A 20,535-nucleotide genomic window follows, 5' to 3' on the forward strand; every position below is an offset into this window, starting at 1 on the left:
TAATGTCAGAAGTATTCATACCCATTTAATAGAAAAGCAAACATTTTTTTACATTTACGCTTCTGCTTCATCACATTTCAAATGACAATAAGAATAATTGTGTTGTCTTTTGGTTTCATTGGTTTGACTTGTGTCTCATAAAGCCATTATGTAAATGTCAAATCAAATGCAAGGAATTTATTTGCAAGAGGTATTTGTTGTGCAAACAATCATTTGAGATGATTTTCAAATGCAAGATGTTAAAAAGCTACACATAATAAAGAATCATAAACAGAGCAGTATATTGGTCTTTGTCAGGTCAGGTGACATCACACCTCGAAGTGCATTGTGGGTGCATATGGGTAATCATATATTTGGAGAATTGTCTTCATTTGCTGTATTTCTGAGATAAAATGGTACGGTTTTGTTGTGTTGAAAGGTTGTAATACTAAGTCACATTATAAAAAACATTCAAAAGCTTTGCCACCAGGAAAGACTTCATCCCACTTTTAAGAAATAAGTTTCCCACTTGGAAGAAAAGCTATGAATGGCATGTAGCGGACAGAACAAAGCGGCATCGGATATTCCTACACTAGTGTAGCCAGGCATTGGTGAAATCTCTGTGGGCTATAAGAGATTTATATATTTTTAATTGTTTACAGGTATATGCACATGCACCATAAACAAGACAAGTATGAGGTTGGAGGCAGCAATGAGGAATAGGCTGGGTGACGTCACACATAATAAACATGTGACTGACAAAGACCGATACCAAACACTTCATTTGCTGCCAGATCTGTACGATCATCCCTGTAAGTCACAGCATGTCCTTTTTTAAAATCCCCAATTTTTACAAAAAGAAAACTTCATTATCAAAAGTCTAAAAGTGATATTGTGTCGCTTCCAACTGTGGTCTCCTCTCCTGCTGTTCTTGAGAAATAAACACATTCGTAGTTGATGTTTGCGCTGTCAAGCCTGGAGACCCAGAGAGCGGGCGGTGTTCAACACATCATCCCTGGTCAGATAACACCCGCATAACTGCCGCAGACCAGTAAAAGACTCTCTGCCATGCAGCACACGCCAGTTATCGATGAATAAGACCTGAATGAAAGCAGGAGTGGGAGGGACAATCCAAAAAATTAAACATGATTACTTTCAGTCACCCCGGCATACAAACAGTTGTATCAGATGCGCTTGCATACCTTGCCCGGTTTGAGTTTGACCCACAGTTCATTCTCGGCTTTCCTCAGTTCTGTGGTCAGATGCCTGTGAGCCACGTACCAGCGCTGAACCACATCATGAGGGACCGTGTTAATGGCAGAACGGTCATAGTTGTTATATCTGCACATAAAGCAGAATAAAAAAATACAGCATTTGTTTTAAAGTTCAGTTGTGTTTATTACATCTACAGTACATTCAAAAGTATTCAGACCCCCTTCACTGTAGGGATGGCTGACGCGAAACTGACGTTTCGACGCTGTGTCGAGATCCCGAAGCCTAGATGTTTCGAAACACTGCTCCGAAGTATGATTAGATTGTTCGAAACACCAAAGTCACGTGACCAAGTGATTCGAAACACCAAAGTCACGTGACTATGGCTTTGATGCTTCGGCGCACTTCTGAAGGGTTTCGAAAGGTGGCGTACCGGCCGAATCTGTGTTTGATTGACAGGGTCTGTAACAAATCAAACAATCGCACATTTGTCTTAACCTAAGGGCTCGTTATAGTCGTGCGTAGGTCCTATGGCGTAGCCGCGACGGGGTAGGTTCCGCGTCGGTTTTCATTGATACTTTTGCGTCGTCGTCCGCGTCGACGTGCAAACACGCGCGCAGGGAGTAACCACGCGTGTAACCACAGTAGCAGCGCGAATGCCAAGGAAGAAGAAGCTTTGCAAGTTAAGCCACAAACGAAGAAGAAACAGCAACTTGTTGTGTATAATTTGAGAAGACCAGCAATGATGGATGTAAATAAACAGCGGCTTTTGTTGCAGTTTGAGTTAAATCACTCCTCAACTTGGCCAACCCAGTCTCACCCCATGGCGTCAATATTTGACGACACTTGACCATGCGTCAATATGTTGACGCGGAGGGTATACCTTTCGCGTCATTCTTTGACGAACTGGGGACTTCAACACCACTAAGTCCGTTGCATTCTCTTTCCTATTTTCTTACCATTTTCTACCATTTTCGCGTCGGTTTAGGGTTAGATTTACATAATGACATCCCTACCCAAACCTTTCCCTAACCCCAATGCCAGGCGACAACTGTTTAATTTCGCGTACCTAATAGTATTGAAGTCCCCAGTTCGTCAAAAAATGACGCGAAAGGTATACCCTCCGCGTCAACATATTGACGCATGGTCAAGTGTCGTCAAATATTGACGCCATGGGTGTGAGACCGTGTTAACTTGGCCATTCTTTGTTTTCACCGTCGCAAACGGAAATACCTATGACACAGTTTTTTACCTGACGTGAGGGGTTCTGGTGGACCAATCACAGCGCTTGCGGTCCGGGTAGGCTACGTAGCTACGGCGTAGAACCTACACATGACTATAAATCGCCCTTTACTCCCACAAAGTATAAAAGTGTCGCAAAAGCATCTTCACCTCGTGTTTTTTTTTTTAGAAGAGTGATTTTGCGATTGAGCGATAGTTATATAGTGACCAGTGACCTTGTGACATTTGCAGTTCGATTTTGATAGTTATAGTTAGGCTAGATATATTAACATTTATTAACTGATAGGCTATAGATAGTGAACTTGAGTTAGGATATAGTGGTACATTTATATAGGTTAGATAATGACAGACAGCATCATTAGACATATAGATTTTCATAGGTGATACAGATAAGCATATATTATATAGTGACAGACAGTTCATCATTACACATAGAATTTCATAGGTGATAGTCAGATAGATATGCATATTATTAGATTAGTTCATAAAATGGAGGCTTCACGTAAGAGATGCCGTCCATCCATTGTGTGGGAGCATTTCCATTTGGAAACCCCAAATAAAGTAAGATGCATGTATTGTACTGTAACAGTACATCATCTATGATGCGCCATTTAAGGAGTACTCATCCTGCCCTTTTTGGAAATGCTGAGGATGGTAACATTCCCTCTGTACCACCTAGGCCTCCTACTTCTACTGCTAGGCCATCAAAGCAAGGCATACATTGTCTGAAATTTACTAACAATCACAAAGTGTTTGGGACAGTTGTGAAACTACAAAGTTCTTAATAGACTTAGGCTTGTGTCTGTAAGGAATTAGCAAAGAAATGAACCCAAGTGCGGACGTGACACACAATGAATGATTTATTGTACAAAAACAGGGGAAAACAAAACCCACGAGGAGGCAAAACAAGACAGGAAGAGTGGAACACTAAACTAACACTAAACTAAACATAAACCAACAATAAACTTCAGACTACATATAACAGACTAGACTTGATATACTTAAATACTCACAGATGCAAAACAAGACCACGACGAGGAATACAAGAAGACGCACGAGCACAGAACAGCAAACACAAGGACAATAAATAGGGAGAACTAATGAGGGACACAGCTGAAATCAATGACAAGTAAGGGAGCGGGTAAAAAGTGACAAGACCCGGGAAATGCGTGGTCAGAATAATTCAATACTAAAACCACGCATCTCCCACATAGAACATGGTACTGCCAGGACCCCAAACACAAATACTAGATATAATTTAACACATGATTCTGACGGGTCCTGACAGTACCCCCCCTAAGGAGCGGCTACGGGCATGACAGGAAGGGGCAAAACCTGGCTGCGCACACGGCTCTGGGCTGCGCACACGGCGGGCATGACAGGAAGGGGCAAAACCTAGCTGCGCACACGGCTCTGGGTTGCGCTGGCTGCGCACACGGGGCTGGGCTGCGCTGGCTGCGCACACGGCTCTGGGCTGCGCTGGCGGCTGCGCATACGGCTCGTGGCTGCGCTGGCGGCTGCGCACACGGCTCTGGGCTGCGCACATGTTGCTGTTAATATTTAAATATAACACTTCACAAGCATAGCTACTTTATTAATTACTTTTAATATACCTACTAGTGATGCGCGGGTCGTCTCGTAACCCGCGGGCCCCGCGGGTAACCCGCGGGTCGGGGCGGGTAAAGAAATTGTAACTTTAATGCGGGGCGGGTTGGGGCGGGTCATTAAAAACAAAATTAAAAAACTGATATGTTGCGTCTAATTCCCTGTAGCATATATATTAAATATTTGGGGATATATATTTTTACATTTAATTACGTTCTTTGATAAGGTTAAATTACGTAGGCCTATGTGGCAACGTAACTTCCGCAACGTAACTTGATATCCCCAAACCTTTGACGTCACGGAAGCGCCAAGTAGCTCCGCTGGCTGCCAGCCACAACAACAAAACAAACGGAGAATTAAAAGATGAAAGACGATCTGCAGGAGAAATTAAGGTAGGGAATTTGTGAATAGATAATACAAATGCTGCTTTTTTGTGTGGTGATCTACTTTTAAAATGATAAAGTTCTACATGTTAAAAACACTTTAAATGCGTGGACTATACTGCATATATCTCTACATTGGATTTAGGGATGTCACCATTACTCTATTTTCTTGAGGAGTTAAAAAAAATCCTGGAGCACATGTCGAGTACTGTTTAAAATAGCGGAGATTTAGTGAAACAAAATTAAAAGAAAATTACAATAGTATCAGAAGCATATATCAGCACAACGCTGCCTCTCTCTCTCTCTCTCTCTCTCTCTCTCCCTCGTTCGCTCGCTCTCGCGTGCTTCATCTCGTGCATGAAAGCAAGAATGCGATGCGATTGCATGCTTGTCAATTTCGGAAGTTTACACGACTGAGCTGCAGCGGGCAGGCATAAGATTTATAAAAACACATATGAGAAGAAAGGCACAGCAACTCAAAAAGACTTAAGTGGAGGCATGGAGCAGCATGAGAATACACAGTTAACATGTGCGATCTACCAGCATTGCCTTTGCGATCGATGTATTGGACACTCCTGGTTTATCATTATCCTATCTCTATATTAATATGACCATGCTGGTGTCTATGGCTCATTGGTGTATGTTGTTGCCAGTTTACAGGGCGATGTAATCTAATGGCTGTTTCCAAGCACTCTTAGGCTGAAATAAATCCTCTTTTTATTTACATTACAAATGCCTAATATGTCTATTTTAATGGTCGCGGGCGCGGGGCGGTGCGGGTTGTAAAAATAGATATAGTGTTGCGGTGCGGGCCAAATATTTCATAAAAGCGGGACCCGCGGGTTGGAAAAAACGCCGACCCGCGCATCACTAATACCTACATATGATTGCTCAATTCACAGCCAGTAAAGACATCATTTTGGGTGTCCTAATAGTTTAGTTTTAATATTAAGTTTGATTTCTCTCTGCACCTAAGCATACACTTTTCCATATGTAACTTTTTTGTATGAGAAGGTTTAAAGCAATGAACCTTTAGACTAGTCTTACTAGTTGCACTATATAAAGCTAATTTTTAATGTGTCTGTCTGAAAGAATGTCTTATATTCTCTTTTAAAAGGCAGACAAAAGGAATTGGATGAGGCTCTTGTCTGCATGGTGGTGAAGAATTTGCAGCCATTCACCATCGTAGAGGATATGGGTTTCGGGGCTTTTGTGAATAAGCTTGATCCAAGCTACATCCCGGAAAGCTCTGAAAACGATGGTCACCAAAAGGTACATCACCACCACCAAGGAGAAGATGATGAAGGACCTAGAAAAGGCAGAATTTGTTAGCCTTACTGCTGATATGTGGTCTTCTATCAATATGGATGGATACCTTGGTGTGACTTGCCACTACATAACACCAGAGGCGAAGATGGCAACAGTTGTACTGGGTGTAATGAGGTTTTACCAAACCCATACAGCCCAGCATCTCATGGAGGCTAAAACCTTGTTGATGGCTGAGTGGGGAATAACATCCAAAGTTCAGTGCATGGTGACAGACAATGCTTCCAACATGATCTTAAGTGCCCAGCTGCTCAATCTTCGCCATGTCCCATGCTTTGCACACAATTTAAATTTGATTGTAAAAAAGGCTCTAGATCAAACCCCACTCATCAATGACATACGACAGAAAGCAAGAAAGATAGTGGGGTTGTTTAGATCCAGTTGCAAAGCAAAGGACAAGCTTATGGAAATGCAGACCTTGATGGGTAGATCAAGTCTGAAACTGCTACAGGAGGTTGACACAAAATGGAAATGCACTTTCGACATGCTGCAACGTCTGTATGAGAAAAGAGAGCCAGTGGGAGCGGCACTTTCTGGTTTAAACAGTGATACTGCTCCACTTTCAAGTTTGGAGTATGACATAATTCAAGAATCATTGACAATATTGCAACCTTTTAAACTTGCAACAACAGAGTTGTCGGAGGAACAGAGAGTGTCTGCTTCAAAGCTCATACCACTTTACAGGATGTTGCAGCTCAAAATGTCAGAGAAAAAAGGAAGTGCCAATCATGAATCCACTATACAATTAGGTAAGCCACAACAAGTATACTACTCGTGTTATAGTCCAAAATTGTCATATTGCTCTAAATAATATAGTTTTGTATTGCTCCTGTTTTCAACAGGCTCACACCTGCATGAAGGTTTGCACTCCAGATGTGGGGGGTATGAGTATTTTAGAGCCTTGGCTCTGGCAAAACTGCTAGACCCAAGGTTCAAACATGTGGCTTTTGGAAATCCTGCAAAAGCAAAGGAAGCTGAAAGGCACCTTACCACGGAGTGCGCATCACTGATGCGTACAAATCCTCCAACTCCTGGTGAGCAGTTTAAGTCTTCATCTAATTTCATGAAGAAATATCATATCAGTTTAGCCTGTGTAACTAATTGATTTTGAATGTTTATTTAGAGCCACAACTGTCAGCAGCAGGCCCTTCATCATATTCATCATCAACAACAACAACACCAGCAGAATCGCAGGACAATTTATGGGAACATTTCGATAATCGAATATGTGACACCCAGACAATACAAAGCGCTATAGCTGATGCCACTGTGGAAGTAAAAAAATACCTGACAGATGCATTTTTACCAAGAACACATGATCCTCTGTGTTACTGGAAAGACGGAGCTGTTATTTTTCCACATTTGTATGTACTTTCAAAAAAGTATTTGTGCATGCCAGCAACAAGTGTTCCTTGTGAGAGAATTTTTTCTAAGGCTGGGAAATTATATTTAAAAAAAGAAGTAGGCTGAGTCCTTCAACAGCAGAGCAATTGATATTTTTGAATAAAAATGTTGAAATGTAACAAATGTCTTACTTTGTTGCTTCATTTGTTTTATTAATGTCTCATTATTTGTTTATGCATTTATCTCATAGTTTCCATTACTATAATAATATATTCACAATAAGGTACCTGAAGGTTTCAAAATCAAACTCTCATAGTTGTCATTCAGATATGAAAACAGATGTTAAAACAACAACAAAAAGATGTATTTTAAAATGATATAATGCTATAAATAAACATGTGTCAGTCTGGGTTCGAACCTTTAACACCCACATGTTAAGCGAGAGCACTATCCCTCTCCTACCAGATCATTTAATTCTCACACCCATTAGGTGGGACACGATTGTTAGCGCTTGTCTACACCATTAATGAGGCTGTAATACATGCAAGTGACCACTAGGTGTCACTGTGGAGGCGGTTTCGGATTGATGTCACGCCACGTGACTCTCCACACAAAACAGGACAACAGTGAGGGCTGCCACGACCCTGTCACATGAAACACATAAAAGACATACAGGGCTGACAGGACCATGACAGTTGCAGCCTGATACTGGTTTAAATTCTCAATCTACACTCAGTACCCCATTATAACAAAGTGAAAACAGGATTTTAGAAATATCTATACATTTATTCAAAATAAAAACTGGTTGTTCATAAATCATAAATCAAATTGGTCCGTTTTCCAAATATAACTGAAAGTTATGACAGCTTTCATAACAACCATGAATTATAAGGAGGTTGTATTTCATCTGATAAACAGACACAAAGACAGCCCCTAGCTGCCGTCAGACTGAGGTCACCGCTGGGATTTGAAAATCTATGTTTTGAGGGAGGATGAGTCACAGTGTGAAGAGATACAACAATGTGAAAAGAAAGCCACTGAGTCGAAGACGGCAAACATCGTTAGAAGGCACCACTGGGATTCGAACCCAGGATCTCCTGTTTACGAGACAGGCGCTTTGACCGGCTAAGCCACGGCGCCCCACAAAGAAGTGCTTCCGGAGTTAAGTCCTATCAGTGAAGGCTTTATGCTCCAGGGCGTCCATGAATTGGATTGGTCCGTTAGAGAGAAAACTAGAAAGTTTTGCCCAAAGTACGGCCCTTTGGCTGAAAATGGACCGCTGCCGTGACAACTCTGAATTTTCAGGTTGTACCATATCTCAAATGAGAAACAGCCAAACAAACAGACCCTAGTTGGCCACGTGATAAAGGCTCCGCTGGGATTCGAACCCAGGATCTCCTGTTTACTAGACAGGCGCTTTAACCAACTAAGCCACGGCGCCACTCTCCAGCTGCAGATTGTGGAAGAGTGAGTCACAGTATGAACAGGCACAACAATGTGAGATGAAAAGCTTTGAGCAGGGTCTTGGTAGCTAAAAGCCTGCGACTCTGGTGGGGCTCGAACCCACAACCTTTGAATCACATCAACTCACAATCTAGAAGTCCAATGCGCTATCCATTGCGCCACAGAGCCTACACACAACCCCTTTGGTGTGTTGCTCACAATTCTGGAGAAAGACAGATTTCAATTATTATTAGCTTTTCTATTTTTCAGCCCAAGAGTTACAATTACTATCTTGACCTTCTGCTCTTTACATATGCAAATGAGCACAATTGTCAAATGGAAAGTAGTTTTAGGATACGAATTCAGGATCTCCAGATGAAAGGACAGGAGCTTTCACCAGCTAATGCTGTGCAACCTAACGTCACATTTCTTCAGATCTTTTGAAAGCAGGAACAAGACTGTCATGTTTTCTTTTTGGACCTCCTGCCTTTTATGTAGAACGGAGAAAACAACAACTAAAAGGATGGAATCGCTGGGACTTGAACAATCTGTTTACAAGACATGATCACTGAACAGCTATGCTAGGGCATCCTGAAACTCCATGGCTATATTTTAATAAAAACAAGGACAAGAAAAACCTTCTTGTCGACCTCCTTTCTCTAAAGTAGACCGAAGAACAGTCGTTGAAATGAAGGCACGGCTTGGAATTATAAGCCTTTTGTGAAATTCTGACAAAATGAAAAAAAAAGAAATTTAAATAAACAGATATTTAAATATTAATTTTTTATGGGCTCAAATACTCGAATACAACATTACTGAAAAATGCCCATCATTAGTGTGCACACTTTCTAGGTGAGACTGGTGAGATATTCAGCAGAGATTTAGAAGTGCATTCATTTACCGCTATTACAGTAGAGGAACTCAACTTATTATACCCCTCACCAGAGAAAGCTAACTAATTGTAAACCAATTTTGAATCTCCATTTTCTCTCTAAAATAATTTTAAAAAGTAGTGGCTAGACAACTATGCACATTCTTAGAGAAATTTCAATCAGGATTTAGGCCCCACCACAGCACAGGAACAGCAACCACAGGGATCAATTCTAGGCCCTATCCTCTTCTCGTTATACATGCTACCTCTAAGAGACATTATCAGGAAACATAACATGCAGACTCAGTGATCTCCTGCTCGTATAGAATCCATCCTTTTACAGTGGGATTCCCTGAGGGGCAAACCGTTTTCCAATAATCAATGTAAAACGCAAATTCTTTGCCTTATTGTTATGGAAGAAACTATGGTTCCTTTACTTTTCCAAAAGGCCAGTGTTGGGGGCTCATTGTCGTCGCATCAGACTTACAACATATGCATCCCTCACAGGCTGGGGAGTGGTTATGGAAGGCTGTGAGGGTCACAATCTCTGTGAATCCATCAGCTTGGTTAGAACATATAGTGCTTAGAGATGTTGGTGTTTTTTTACTCTCTGAAACACCTTTTAGCAGGAGGCTTGTTTTTGCGCTAGGGATGGGCACCGAACTCTGTACTTTTATAGGCACCGACCGAATCCGGTTTAAATGGACGCAAACTAATATGGCGCTGCTTTTGTTTTAAGTAAACATGCTGCACAGTGTTTTGTACATGAATATGTTGGAGCTTTCTCTGATTTTTCAGCGCAATTAATGAAATAAGATGGCGCAACTTTCATGCGCTCGCAAAATGAAACTGCGGAGATCAGCCGCTTTTAGTTTTATCAATGAAAGCCTAAAGACTGTGTGTTCACGCTAAAAGCCAGAAATTACGTAAAACTTTGTGCTCAGTACCTCAGATTAGATAAATGGATGGAGAGAAGGCGGTCCGTTTGGCTGTTCGAACACATTCAACCACATGCGGACCAAATGCCAATGCTGGCCAGCTTGGCAAAAAGTATCTGTGTCCAGTCCTCTTCTACATCCTCACTGTGTCCCTTGCTATAGAGAACCCTCGCTCTGGCATGGCTTTTACCTAAAAAAGTTGACATGCTGATTTTTCTAAAAAAAACAACTGCTAGTATTGTTTTCTACATAAAAGTTTACTTTTATGTTGCTTTTATGACGTTTATGTTCTTTGATCATTTGTCTTACTTATATATTTTATTTATTTATTTATATGTAAGACATATGCCCTGGATGTTATAGGGATTTTTTTTAGTAAAGTTTGTGTGTATTATTAAACATTTTGAAATAAATAACTAAATGTTAAAAATAAGAGGTTTAGGCTTATTATGTCCACCGAAAGTCACTTAAGTCAGAGGAAAGTACCGAAAAAAGGTTCCGGTATCGAATTCCAGGTACCGGTATCGGAACCGGTAAAAATGTGAACGGTACCCAACCCTATTTTGCGCCCACCGTACAAGATGGCACCATTTTCTCTCACGCATCTAGGACTGGTGCTATGGTACGGCCTTGTCCGAGACTTCGCCTGCATCTGTTTCCCCGATCTTTCTGCATATGAGTATTTTCTTTATTTAGTTGACATGTTTTTGTGAAGAAAGACAATCTTATTTAGTCTACATGCTCCAGTGAAAGTGTGTTCTTCTGACTACAATAATGCCGGCTGCAGAGAAAACTCTGTGCTTATCTGGTAAGAACAATGGATTGAAAAAGAATATCTGAATTTAACAAATATTTTACAAATAACGTCAGCTGGCTTGATACCTTATTGCTGACTGTGCAAAGTTACAAGCTTTTTGCAACATCTGTGAATAGGAACATTTTTAGTTAGCACAAAAAATCAAAATGAACTTTAAGGTGCAACTTTGGACAATTTAAAGTGCAACTTCGTGCAAATTCATGTTGCTCAGCAAGTCACCAAGTTGCCATGACAAGGTCTGTGTTGGTATTGGATCGGATTGTATTGGACTAATATTGAAACTGAATATCGGATCGGCCCACCCCTACCTGGAAGTATTCCATTAGGTCAAACAAATAAAACTCTGTGTGTTTAGATAATTGCTCTGAATCTGATCTCTATCAAAAGTCCTTCACAAAAATGGATGTATCTCAGTTTTTTGCTCAAAATTTTTTATTTTTCAAGAAATCTACCCATATTTAAGAGGTGATAAAAGGAGAACAAATTAAGGTAGGATAAAAATTTTGTTTAGTTTGAAAGCAGAGGGTCTGTTCTTTCATTTGATATATTGTATGTTCATACAAACATTTTCTGGAAGTCATTACACTTTTATGAAATTCATAAAAAATGCTGACAACTTTTTTTTAAACGCTGGCGGGGAAAGAGTTAAATATTTGGGAGTATATATTTTTATATTTTAGTAGGTTCTTAGTAGCAACGTAACTTGTGTAATGTCCTTAAACCTCTGACTTCACTTCACAAAAGCACCAAGCAGCACCCGCTGCCAGCCACAACAAAAAACAAACAAACAGGGAAATAAAAGTCAAGATTGAAGATTGAAGTTGCGGTGAAATTAAGGTTGGAAATTAATATTATCATGAAAAAGAAAAATAAGGTCAAGCACCTAAATCTAATGTAGACGTATTAATAGAGGTTCTTCTATACAGATGAATATAAACGCTGCTTTGTAAATTTTGAAAATGTGTATCATTATCCTATTTTGTTATTAAAGGGACATTCCACTTTTTTTGAAAATATGCTAATTTTCCAGCTCCCCTAGCGTTAAACATTTGATTCTTACTGTTTTGAAATCCATTCAGCTGATCTCCGTGTCTGGCGGTACCACTTTTAGCATAGCTTAGCATAATTCATTGAATCTGATTAAACCATTAGCATCACGCTAAAAAATAAGATTTTTGATATTTTTCCTATTTAGAACTTGACTCTTCTGTAGTTACATTGTGTACTAATGAGTTTGTTTGGTACCCCTTATTTTTTGCCTTAGTTATGTACATAATTTTCATTGTCTCATTTGTGATTTTCCTTTAATATTTTTAATTCAATAAGCTTCATCCTCCTGCTCATTACGTCTGTTTAATGAGAGAATGGTCCAATGTCACAGATACACAGACAGATTACCAATGAAACATGATTATTTATTCAGATTTTTTGTATCTTTTTGTCATGTAGCTGTTCATTGAGCTTAACTTATTTTAACTGAATCCAGAAAACTCACGTAAAACACACACATATATTTTGTACCTGAGCTGGACAGTGACAGACAATGATGAAGAATATCTTGTACCCTGAATAAAACAGACCCATAACAGTACAGTATCTTACCGTATCATGTAAACCTCGTTGTTCCATGGATAAACATCGAGCACCGGGCCAATGCCGATCATGTGGTTGCGATGGTCACTGAGGTTCTCGATGTACTCGTGTTTTATCGGCACACGAGAGAGCAGCTGGAAGTTCTCAGGTGTTTGCTGGAGAACCCTGTCGGCAGCATGGAAACCGTCCACCAGGAGAGTCCTGCCGCCCGTGCCCTCGTGTCTCAGACAATGAAACACCTGGATGCTTAATAATAATCAAACAACAGAACTTAAAGTATGGCAACGTGAATTTAGTATTCCACTATACAGAGAGTTCATTTTTTTTAACGGACTAACAATATTTATGGATGTCGCTCAAATTAAATACATGTGAGGGTTTGGACAAAACAAATTGCCATTAAAGCTTCTAAGTGTAACGAATGTCATAGATTTTTAGGAAAATGAAGTTGATACTCTCGTTTCCCATGAAGTGGTGCCCTTCTCAGATAAACCAAAAAGAGACATTGTTATTGTTTAATATAAGATATGTTGCATTTACACTTGGCATTAACATGTAACCTGTATCTGGATGTTATGCACATACACATTAAATAGACACGTGTTTTTGTGTCCAAATGCAGAAGTAGTTGTGATCGAATCTTAGCAAAATATAAAAGCAATCCAGGTCAACATCACACAAAACCCTGCCCGTTATCATTTTTTAAGTGGGGGTGTGAATCGTCACTGGTCTCAGGATTCGATTAAATCCGATATTTCGATGCATTGTCATGCATTTCGATGTGTTGCATCCTCAATGTTTTATAAGGGATGAGTGTGGTCAACTTATCAATACTTCGTGTGTGTTTACAGACGCCATTACTCCCTCACGTGTTGTTTGAAAGAAGCACAAAGTAATGCCTGGTAAAGCATATGACCGCATGTCACTTTTGTACTGATAAGAAAAAAACAGAGCTTTCACACCCGTGATAACGTTGACCCCTGGGTGTTAATGTCCCTTTTAAAAAGGCTGCAGATCCTCCATCGTTTTGACATTATTGTACTTAAATCTACACTCACTAAATAAACAATCAAGCACAATTCTGCACAACTTATGCATCTGCACTTTCAATACTAGGGATGAGATGAAAATGTCATATTATGATTATAATGACACAAGTTTAGGGATGCACCGATATGGAAATTTTGGGCGATACCAATAACCGATAACTCTTTAAATTTGGGGGCCGATAACCGATATCTATAGGCCGATAAATATTTATATTATTTTCACAATGAAAACTCGCAGACCGCGGACATCTTGTCTTTGCGCTAGACTAGCATACTCTTCTTACGCCCGCAACACGTGTCATCTTCGTGCTATGTCACAGAATATAAGACGCCTTTTTGGTTAAGTACCGTATACTTCCGGTTTCACGCTGAACAGATCGTGCATCGGAGCTCCGTCGAGTTCTTCATCTAAAAGCCTTTTTTACTATCTTATTCCTATTTATATATTAAGTTTTACCTAGGAATACTTTACCGTGAGGATTATTGAGCAGTACTACCACGTGAAACTATTTATCACTAATAAACACCCACAGTGTTAGCATATAGCCCGCTAGCTTCAACAAACGCTGCCGACTGAAGCTAGCATTTTCCGATCTAATGGCGGATTCATCTGATATATGCTTTTCTGACCTGTCCTCGCCTGAGCGGGAAGCTGCGAAGGAGTTGATCGGTTTGAGCAGATCCAACGCGAGCTACAGCGCCCACTTCACCATGTCTCCGGACGTCCACAAGCGACCGAGGAATGCGACAAACGAGTGCTCCACGCGATGCAGCTTTACGGACCGTAAGCGAGTGAACGGAGACGCCATTGCCCAACATGAAAGCGATCGGGAAGCTGTGGAGGAGCCGCTGCCCGGCCTTCGCAGATTCAGCATGCCCAACATCACCCTGGACCCAGACGTTCGCAGGCGACTGAGGCGTACCACAACCAAACCCCCAACGCGATGCAGCTCCGCGGAGCGCGTTCGGGTAAACAAAGACGCCATCGCCCAGCATGAAAGCGGTAAGACTCCGCTTGTTATTGTAACATGTACTACTTGCTACATGTATAGTTTAGCTTCTGCCGTTAGCATAGATGGGTTTACATGCACTAAGTGTATTGAAGTATTAAGATTAACTGAGAAGGTTGCTGAACTAGAATCGCGCATCCGAACGCTAGTTGAGGATAGCAAAACCGCTAATGTTACTGTTGTAAATACTGTATCGAGCAAAAAGACTAATGGCTCGGTTCCGACATCAGATGCTAATGTAAACATTACAAACAATGTATCGAGCGCACATAGTGTTCCGACATCAGATGCTAATGTAAACATTATAAATACTGTATCGAGCGCGCATAGTGTTTATCATAATACACATGGCTCGGTTCCGACATCAGAGTCAAGTCGGCGGTCTAACTGGGTGACTGTCAGGCGGCATAGTCATATACGGCGTCCATCTAAGACCCATAACGTTACGGTACTTTCTAACAGATTCGATCCCCTAAGGAATACACTAGCTGAAACACCTGTTAAAAGTGCCCTGGTCATTGGAGATTCTATACTCAGGAACACTAACATTGAGGCACCAAACACCCTAGTCGACTGTATACCGGGAGCCAGAACGTCTGACATTAGATCCAAACTTAAAGTGCTGGCTAATGCTAAACGGAAGTTTTCTAAGATTGTTATTCACGCCGGAACAAATGACACCAGACTCCGACAGTCGGAAATCACCAAAGATAATATTAAGGAGATGTGTGAAATTGCAAAAACAATGTCAGACAATGTAATATGCTCTGGTCCCCTCCCCGCCTACCGGGGAGATGAAACACATAGTAGATTAGTGTCTCTCAATGGCTGGATGTCAAAGTGGTGCCCTCAGCATAATGTAGGGTTTATAGACAATTGGAAGCATTTCTGGGGTAGACCATTTCTCCTAACCCGAGATGGCCTTCATCCGACATCAGAAGGAAGTGCTATACTCACCAGAAATCTGATTAATATTCTTAATTCTGATATAGTATGACTATCCAGGGCCCAGGTCAGGAAACAGACGGATCAGCTTAACTGTCCGTCTGTTAGCTGGCATGATATGTCTAGATCACATATATCCCAGAACTTCGAGTCGATCTTACCAGAATATCAACACATTTCAACTGTATCTGTTCCCCGAACAAGCAAATACAGAGCACCGCTTGCCACATCACGTACAAATTTGACCAACATAAAATTAGAAAACAATACATTACAAGATGAACCTCGAATGTTAAAATTCGGCCTTCTTAACATTAGATCGCTTACCAATAAAGAACCTATTGTTAATGAAATAATTAATGACCAAAACTTAGATGCACTCTGTTTAACAGAAACCTGGCTTAAAGCAGACGACTACATTAGTTTAAACGAATCCACCCCACAAGACTATTATTATAAACACGAACCTAGGTTAAAGGGGAGAGGGGGTGGTGTAGCTACAATATACAACAAAATTTTTAAAGTAAACCAAAAATCTGAACTAAAATTTAAATCATTTGAACTAATGTTGTTAAATATGGAAATAACTGATCGTAACCACAAACAGCTCTCTTTTGCCTTAGCTACAATCTATAGACCTCCGGGCCACCATGCAGATTTCCTTAAAGAAATAGCAGATTTTCTGTCTGAGCTTGTAGTCACTGTAGATAAAGCTCTTATCGTTGGTGATTTTAATATTCATGTGGATAACCATAAAGATGCATTAGGACGTGCGTTTATGGATGTTCTAAATTCTCTCAATATTAGACAAAACGTGACAGGGCCAACGCATACTCGTAAGCACACATTAGACTTAATTCTGTCACTCGGGCTTAATATTAATGACATCAAAATATCACCTCAGAGTGATGCAGTTTCTGACCATTACCTTGTGTCATACACTGTACTTCTAGATAGGATCACTCAATCCACAACATGCTACAGATTAGCCAGAACAATAATTTCCACCACTAAAGATAGCTTTATTAGCACTCTTCCAGACCTGTCCCAAATTAAACATGCAGATAACTGTGATGATCTAGATATTGTAATAGAAAACCTAAACAATGTCTGTTCTAACACATTGGATGCCGTTGCTCCCATTCGAAAAAAGAGAATCAAAGAAAAGCCGCCAGCTCCATGGTATGACCATCACACAGCAGCTCTTAAAAAGGCAACTAGGAAAATGGAAAGAAATTATAGAAGCACAAAATTAGAAGTATGGCGTGCAGCATGGAAAGATAGTGTTAAACACTACAGACAGGCTATTAAAACCGCCAGATCTACCTATCTTAGCAAGCTTATAAATGAGAATCATAATAACCCTCGATTCCTCTTTAGCACCGTTGCAAAACTGACTAGAAACAAAGAACAAACAGAAACCAATAGTAAACTCCAACACAATAGTAACGACTTCATGAACTTCTTTTCTAACAAAATTACGGCTATAAGGGAAAACATCGTAGCTACACAGGCAGCCACCACTCTACCCGTTAGTTCACTTAACACTAGACTACCACACGAACATCTTGATTCATTTAAACCTACTACAATAGAAGAGCTCTCTAAACTAGTAACGTCATCCAAATCATCGTCCTGTATATTAGACCCCGTTCCCACAAAACTACTTAAAGAGGTATTTCCTGTAGTGTCAACCCCGGTTCTAAATATCTTTAACTCATTGCTAGAAATAGGATACGTTCCAACATCTTTCAAACTAGCAGTTATTAAACCGCTGATTAAAAAACCACAGCTTGATCAGGGAGAGCTTAATAACTTTAGACCAATCTCAAATCTCCCTTTTCTTTCGAAAATATTAGAAAAGGTAGTGGCAAGCCAGTTACGCACATTTTTGACAAATAATAGTACATATGAAAAGTTCCAATCAGGATTCAGGCCCCACCATAGCACAGAGACAGTGTTGCTTAGAGTTACAAATGACCTCCTATTAACATCCGATCGTGGTGAAATCTCAATTCTTATATTATTAGACCTTAGTGCAGCCTTTGACACAATAGATCATACAATCTTACTCAATAGACTAGAAAACTATGTTGGTATCAGTGGTCAGGCGCTAGCATGGTTTAGGTCGTATCTAACCAATCGCTATCACTTTGTTTATGTAAACGAGGAAGAGTCATATCACTCCCTGGTTAAATACGGTGTACCGCAGGGATCGGTTTTAGGTCCTATCCTGTTCTCGTTATACATGTTACCTCTAGGAGACATTATCAGGAAACATAACATAAGTTTTCACTGCTATGCGGATGATACCCAGCTTTACATCTCCTCACATCCCAGCGAAACACACACGTTTTCTAAGCTAACAGACTGCCTTAGCGATGTTAGTGACTGGATGGCACATAACTTTCTTAGGCTGAACTCCAATAAGACAGAGATACTTATTATTGAACCGAATCGCTACAAACATAATATGTCAGATTACACGTTGCACATAGATGGCTGCACTGTGGTGCCATCTTCCACGGTAAGGAACTTAGGTGTGATGTTCGACAGCAACTTATCCTTCGATAGTCATATCGCCAACGTCTGCCGTACAGCTTTCTTCCACCTTAGAAATATCTCGAAAATACGCCATATACTGTCTACATCTGACGCAGAGAAGCTTATCCATGCTTTTATGACCTCTAGAATAGACTATTGTAACTCGCTACTCGGGGGATGCCATGCAAATCAAGTAAATAAGCTTCAGCTAGTTCAAAACGCTTCCGCAAGGGTACTTACTCGATCTAAAAAGTACGACCACATAAGCCCAATTCTGGCATCTTTACACTGGCTACCAGTTAAATATCGCATACAATTTAAAATATCACTACTCACCTACAAAGCTTTAAATGGCCTAGCACCCTCATACCTTAGAGAATTACTATCAGAATACAATCCATCACGCACACTACGGTCACAAAATTCTGGTCTCTTGATTATCCCTAGACTATCAAAAGTGTCTAAAAGTGGAAGGTCATTTTCCTACTTAGCCCCTAAGCTCTGGAATGATTTACCAACCGATGTCCGAGAATCAGACACAGTCGATAATTTTAAATCTAGACTTAAAACTTTTCTCTTCAACAAAGCATTCGCATAATTTGTCTAGTAAAAGTACTTAACTCGAAATAGTTATTTGTACCGAACAAAGCACTCGCGGTCATAAAACAGACCAACCAAATAAATAAATAAAAACCTTATCTTAACGTATAGTCGGATTGCGATTTTGGAACTTTCGTGTTCTTGTGAATAGTATGCCATACAAACCCGTTTGCCACTGAACCTGCATTAACGACGACAGTGGGGCATCCGGCCTTAGTCAAACGGGTTGGCACGTAAGGTAGGGTTGGGCTTTTGGCGCTTTCTTTATATAGCGAATAATATGCCATACAGACCCGGTTGGCACTGAAACTGCAATAACGACGACAGTGGGGCTTCCAGCCTTAGTCAAACGGGTTGGCACGTATGGTCGGGTTGCGATTTTGGCGCTTTTTGTGTCCTGTGAATAGTATGCCATACAGACCCGTTTGCCACTGAACCTGCATTAACGACGACAGTGGGGCCTCCAGCCTTAGTCAAACGGGTTGGCACGTATGGTCAGGTTGCGATGTTGGCGTTTTCTCATGATCATGTAAATAGCATGCAATATAGACCCGTTTGCCACTGAACCTGCATTAACGACGACAGTGGGGTTACAGGCCTTAGTCAAACGGGTCGACAGGTTTCATTTTCTCTTTCTCTTAAAAATCAGAAGGTGACCCTTAGTTACCATATATACCGTCGCAGTGGGCCCCCAATTTGCAAAATCCTCAACTGTGGATAATATAATTATGCCGCAATAGTTAGTCTGTCTGAAACTAAGCTGATTAAACCACATCACTGTGTGACACTTGCATTACATGTGAACGGCCCCTACGCTAATATGATTTTGTTTTTCTCTCCCTGTCCTGTCCTCGACCCTGAGGACAATGGGACAAACAGACCCAGTTCCGGTAGATGTGAAAGTCGACTCACCTCTGATCTACTGGTCGTCCATCACTGTGATGCCCAGCTGATGCCTGACCAACGACCACCGGCAGAACCCGCTTAATCTCCGCTTAATCTCCTTATCCGTTTATATGTGTTTATATACATATACATCTCCCAAGGGTTTTTCCCTCCTAGGACTTTTTATTTTTTTTCCTCGGCTCAACAACCCGGGGTTTTTGTTTTTTTCTCCTAGGGGGTTTTTTACCCCGGGGAGGTAGCCTGCTTGGGCTTAATTTAGCTTCTTCTCCTAGACGTTACATTAGTAATACGCTCGTTCATAATGTCGAGTCATAGCCTCAGCAAATTTGACAGCTTATGCTATTGTGTATTATGTTGTGCTATCTGTCATTTTTCTGTGCTTTTACTGCTTCTATTAATGTAAAGCTGCTTTGAAACAATTGAGTATTGTGAAAAGCGCTATATAAATAAAATTGAATTGAATAGAAAGCACCAATCAAAACTCCACATGGCCAGCAATGAGCAAGTGAAGTGGTTCAACAAACCAAAATAATCCATAATTTATGTAAGGAATAATTGACGACGGGCCATTGAATTATAAGAAAATAATGCACACCAAGGTGGTAATGCGGCACGACGCGAAGCGGAGTGCCGTTACACCGCAGGTGTGCATTATTTTCAAATAATTCAAAGGACCGGAGTCAATTATTCCGCTTATACCACGGTTACAACAAACATTGCTCTGGTGC

General features: G+C 40.7%; 1 protein-coding gene and 3 non-coding genes across 5 annotated transcripts in view; all 4 read right to left on the reverse strand.

Annotated features, from left to right (window-relative positions):
• tmlhe (trimethyllysine hydroxylase, epsilon) overlaps positions 1-20,535 on the reverse strand; it is a 37,879-nt gene continuing 17,344 nt past the window's right edge. Inside the window, exons 6-9 of one of the 2 annotated variants that reach the window (XM_055179743.2) lie at positions 12,763-12,999; positions 1,182-1,320; positions 934-1,080; positions 1-891 (exon numbers count right to left, since the gene is read on the reverse strand). In XM_055179743.2, coding sequence (XP_055035718.2) covers positions 949-1,080; positions 1,182-1,320; positions 12,763-12,999 — 508 coding nt within the window. In that variant the 3' untranslated portion in view covers positions 1-891; positions 934-948. Of the gene's footprint in view, positions 1,081-1,181; positions 1,321-12,762; positions 13,000-20,535 lie in introns of both variants that reach the window. The other variant, XM_055179742.2, reaches the window with a different exon arrangement.
• trnat-cgu (transfer RNA threonine (anticodon CGU)) lies at positions 8,158-8,231 on the reverse strand. Its single transcript has one exon. It is a non-coding gene; the product is annotated as a tRNA-Thr (tRNA).
• trnat-agu (transfer RNA threonine (anticodon AGU)) lies at positions 8,459-8,532 on the reverse strand. The gene has a single exon. It is a non-coding gene; the product is annotated as a tRNA-Thr (tRNA).
• trnar-ucu (transfer RNA arginine (anticodon UCU)) lies at positions 8,634-8,723 on the reverse strand. The gene is given in 2 exon segments: positions 8,634-8,669; positions 8,687-8,723. It is a non-coding gene; the product is annotated as a tRNA-Arg (tRNA).

The sequence above is a fragment of the Misgurnus anguillicaudatus genome, chromosome 9 (genome assembly GCF_027580225.2).
Source record: "Misgurnus anguillicaudatus chromosome 9, ASM2758022v2, whole genome shotgun sequence".
In the NCBI taxonomy this organism is placed as follows: domain Eukaryota; kingdom Metazoa; phylum Chordata; class Actinopteri; order Cypriniformes; family Cobitidae; genus Misgurnus; species Misgurnus anguillicaudatus.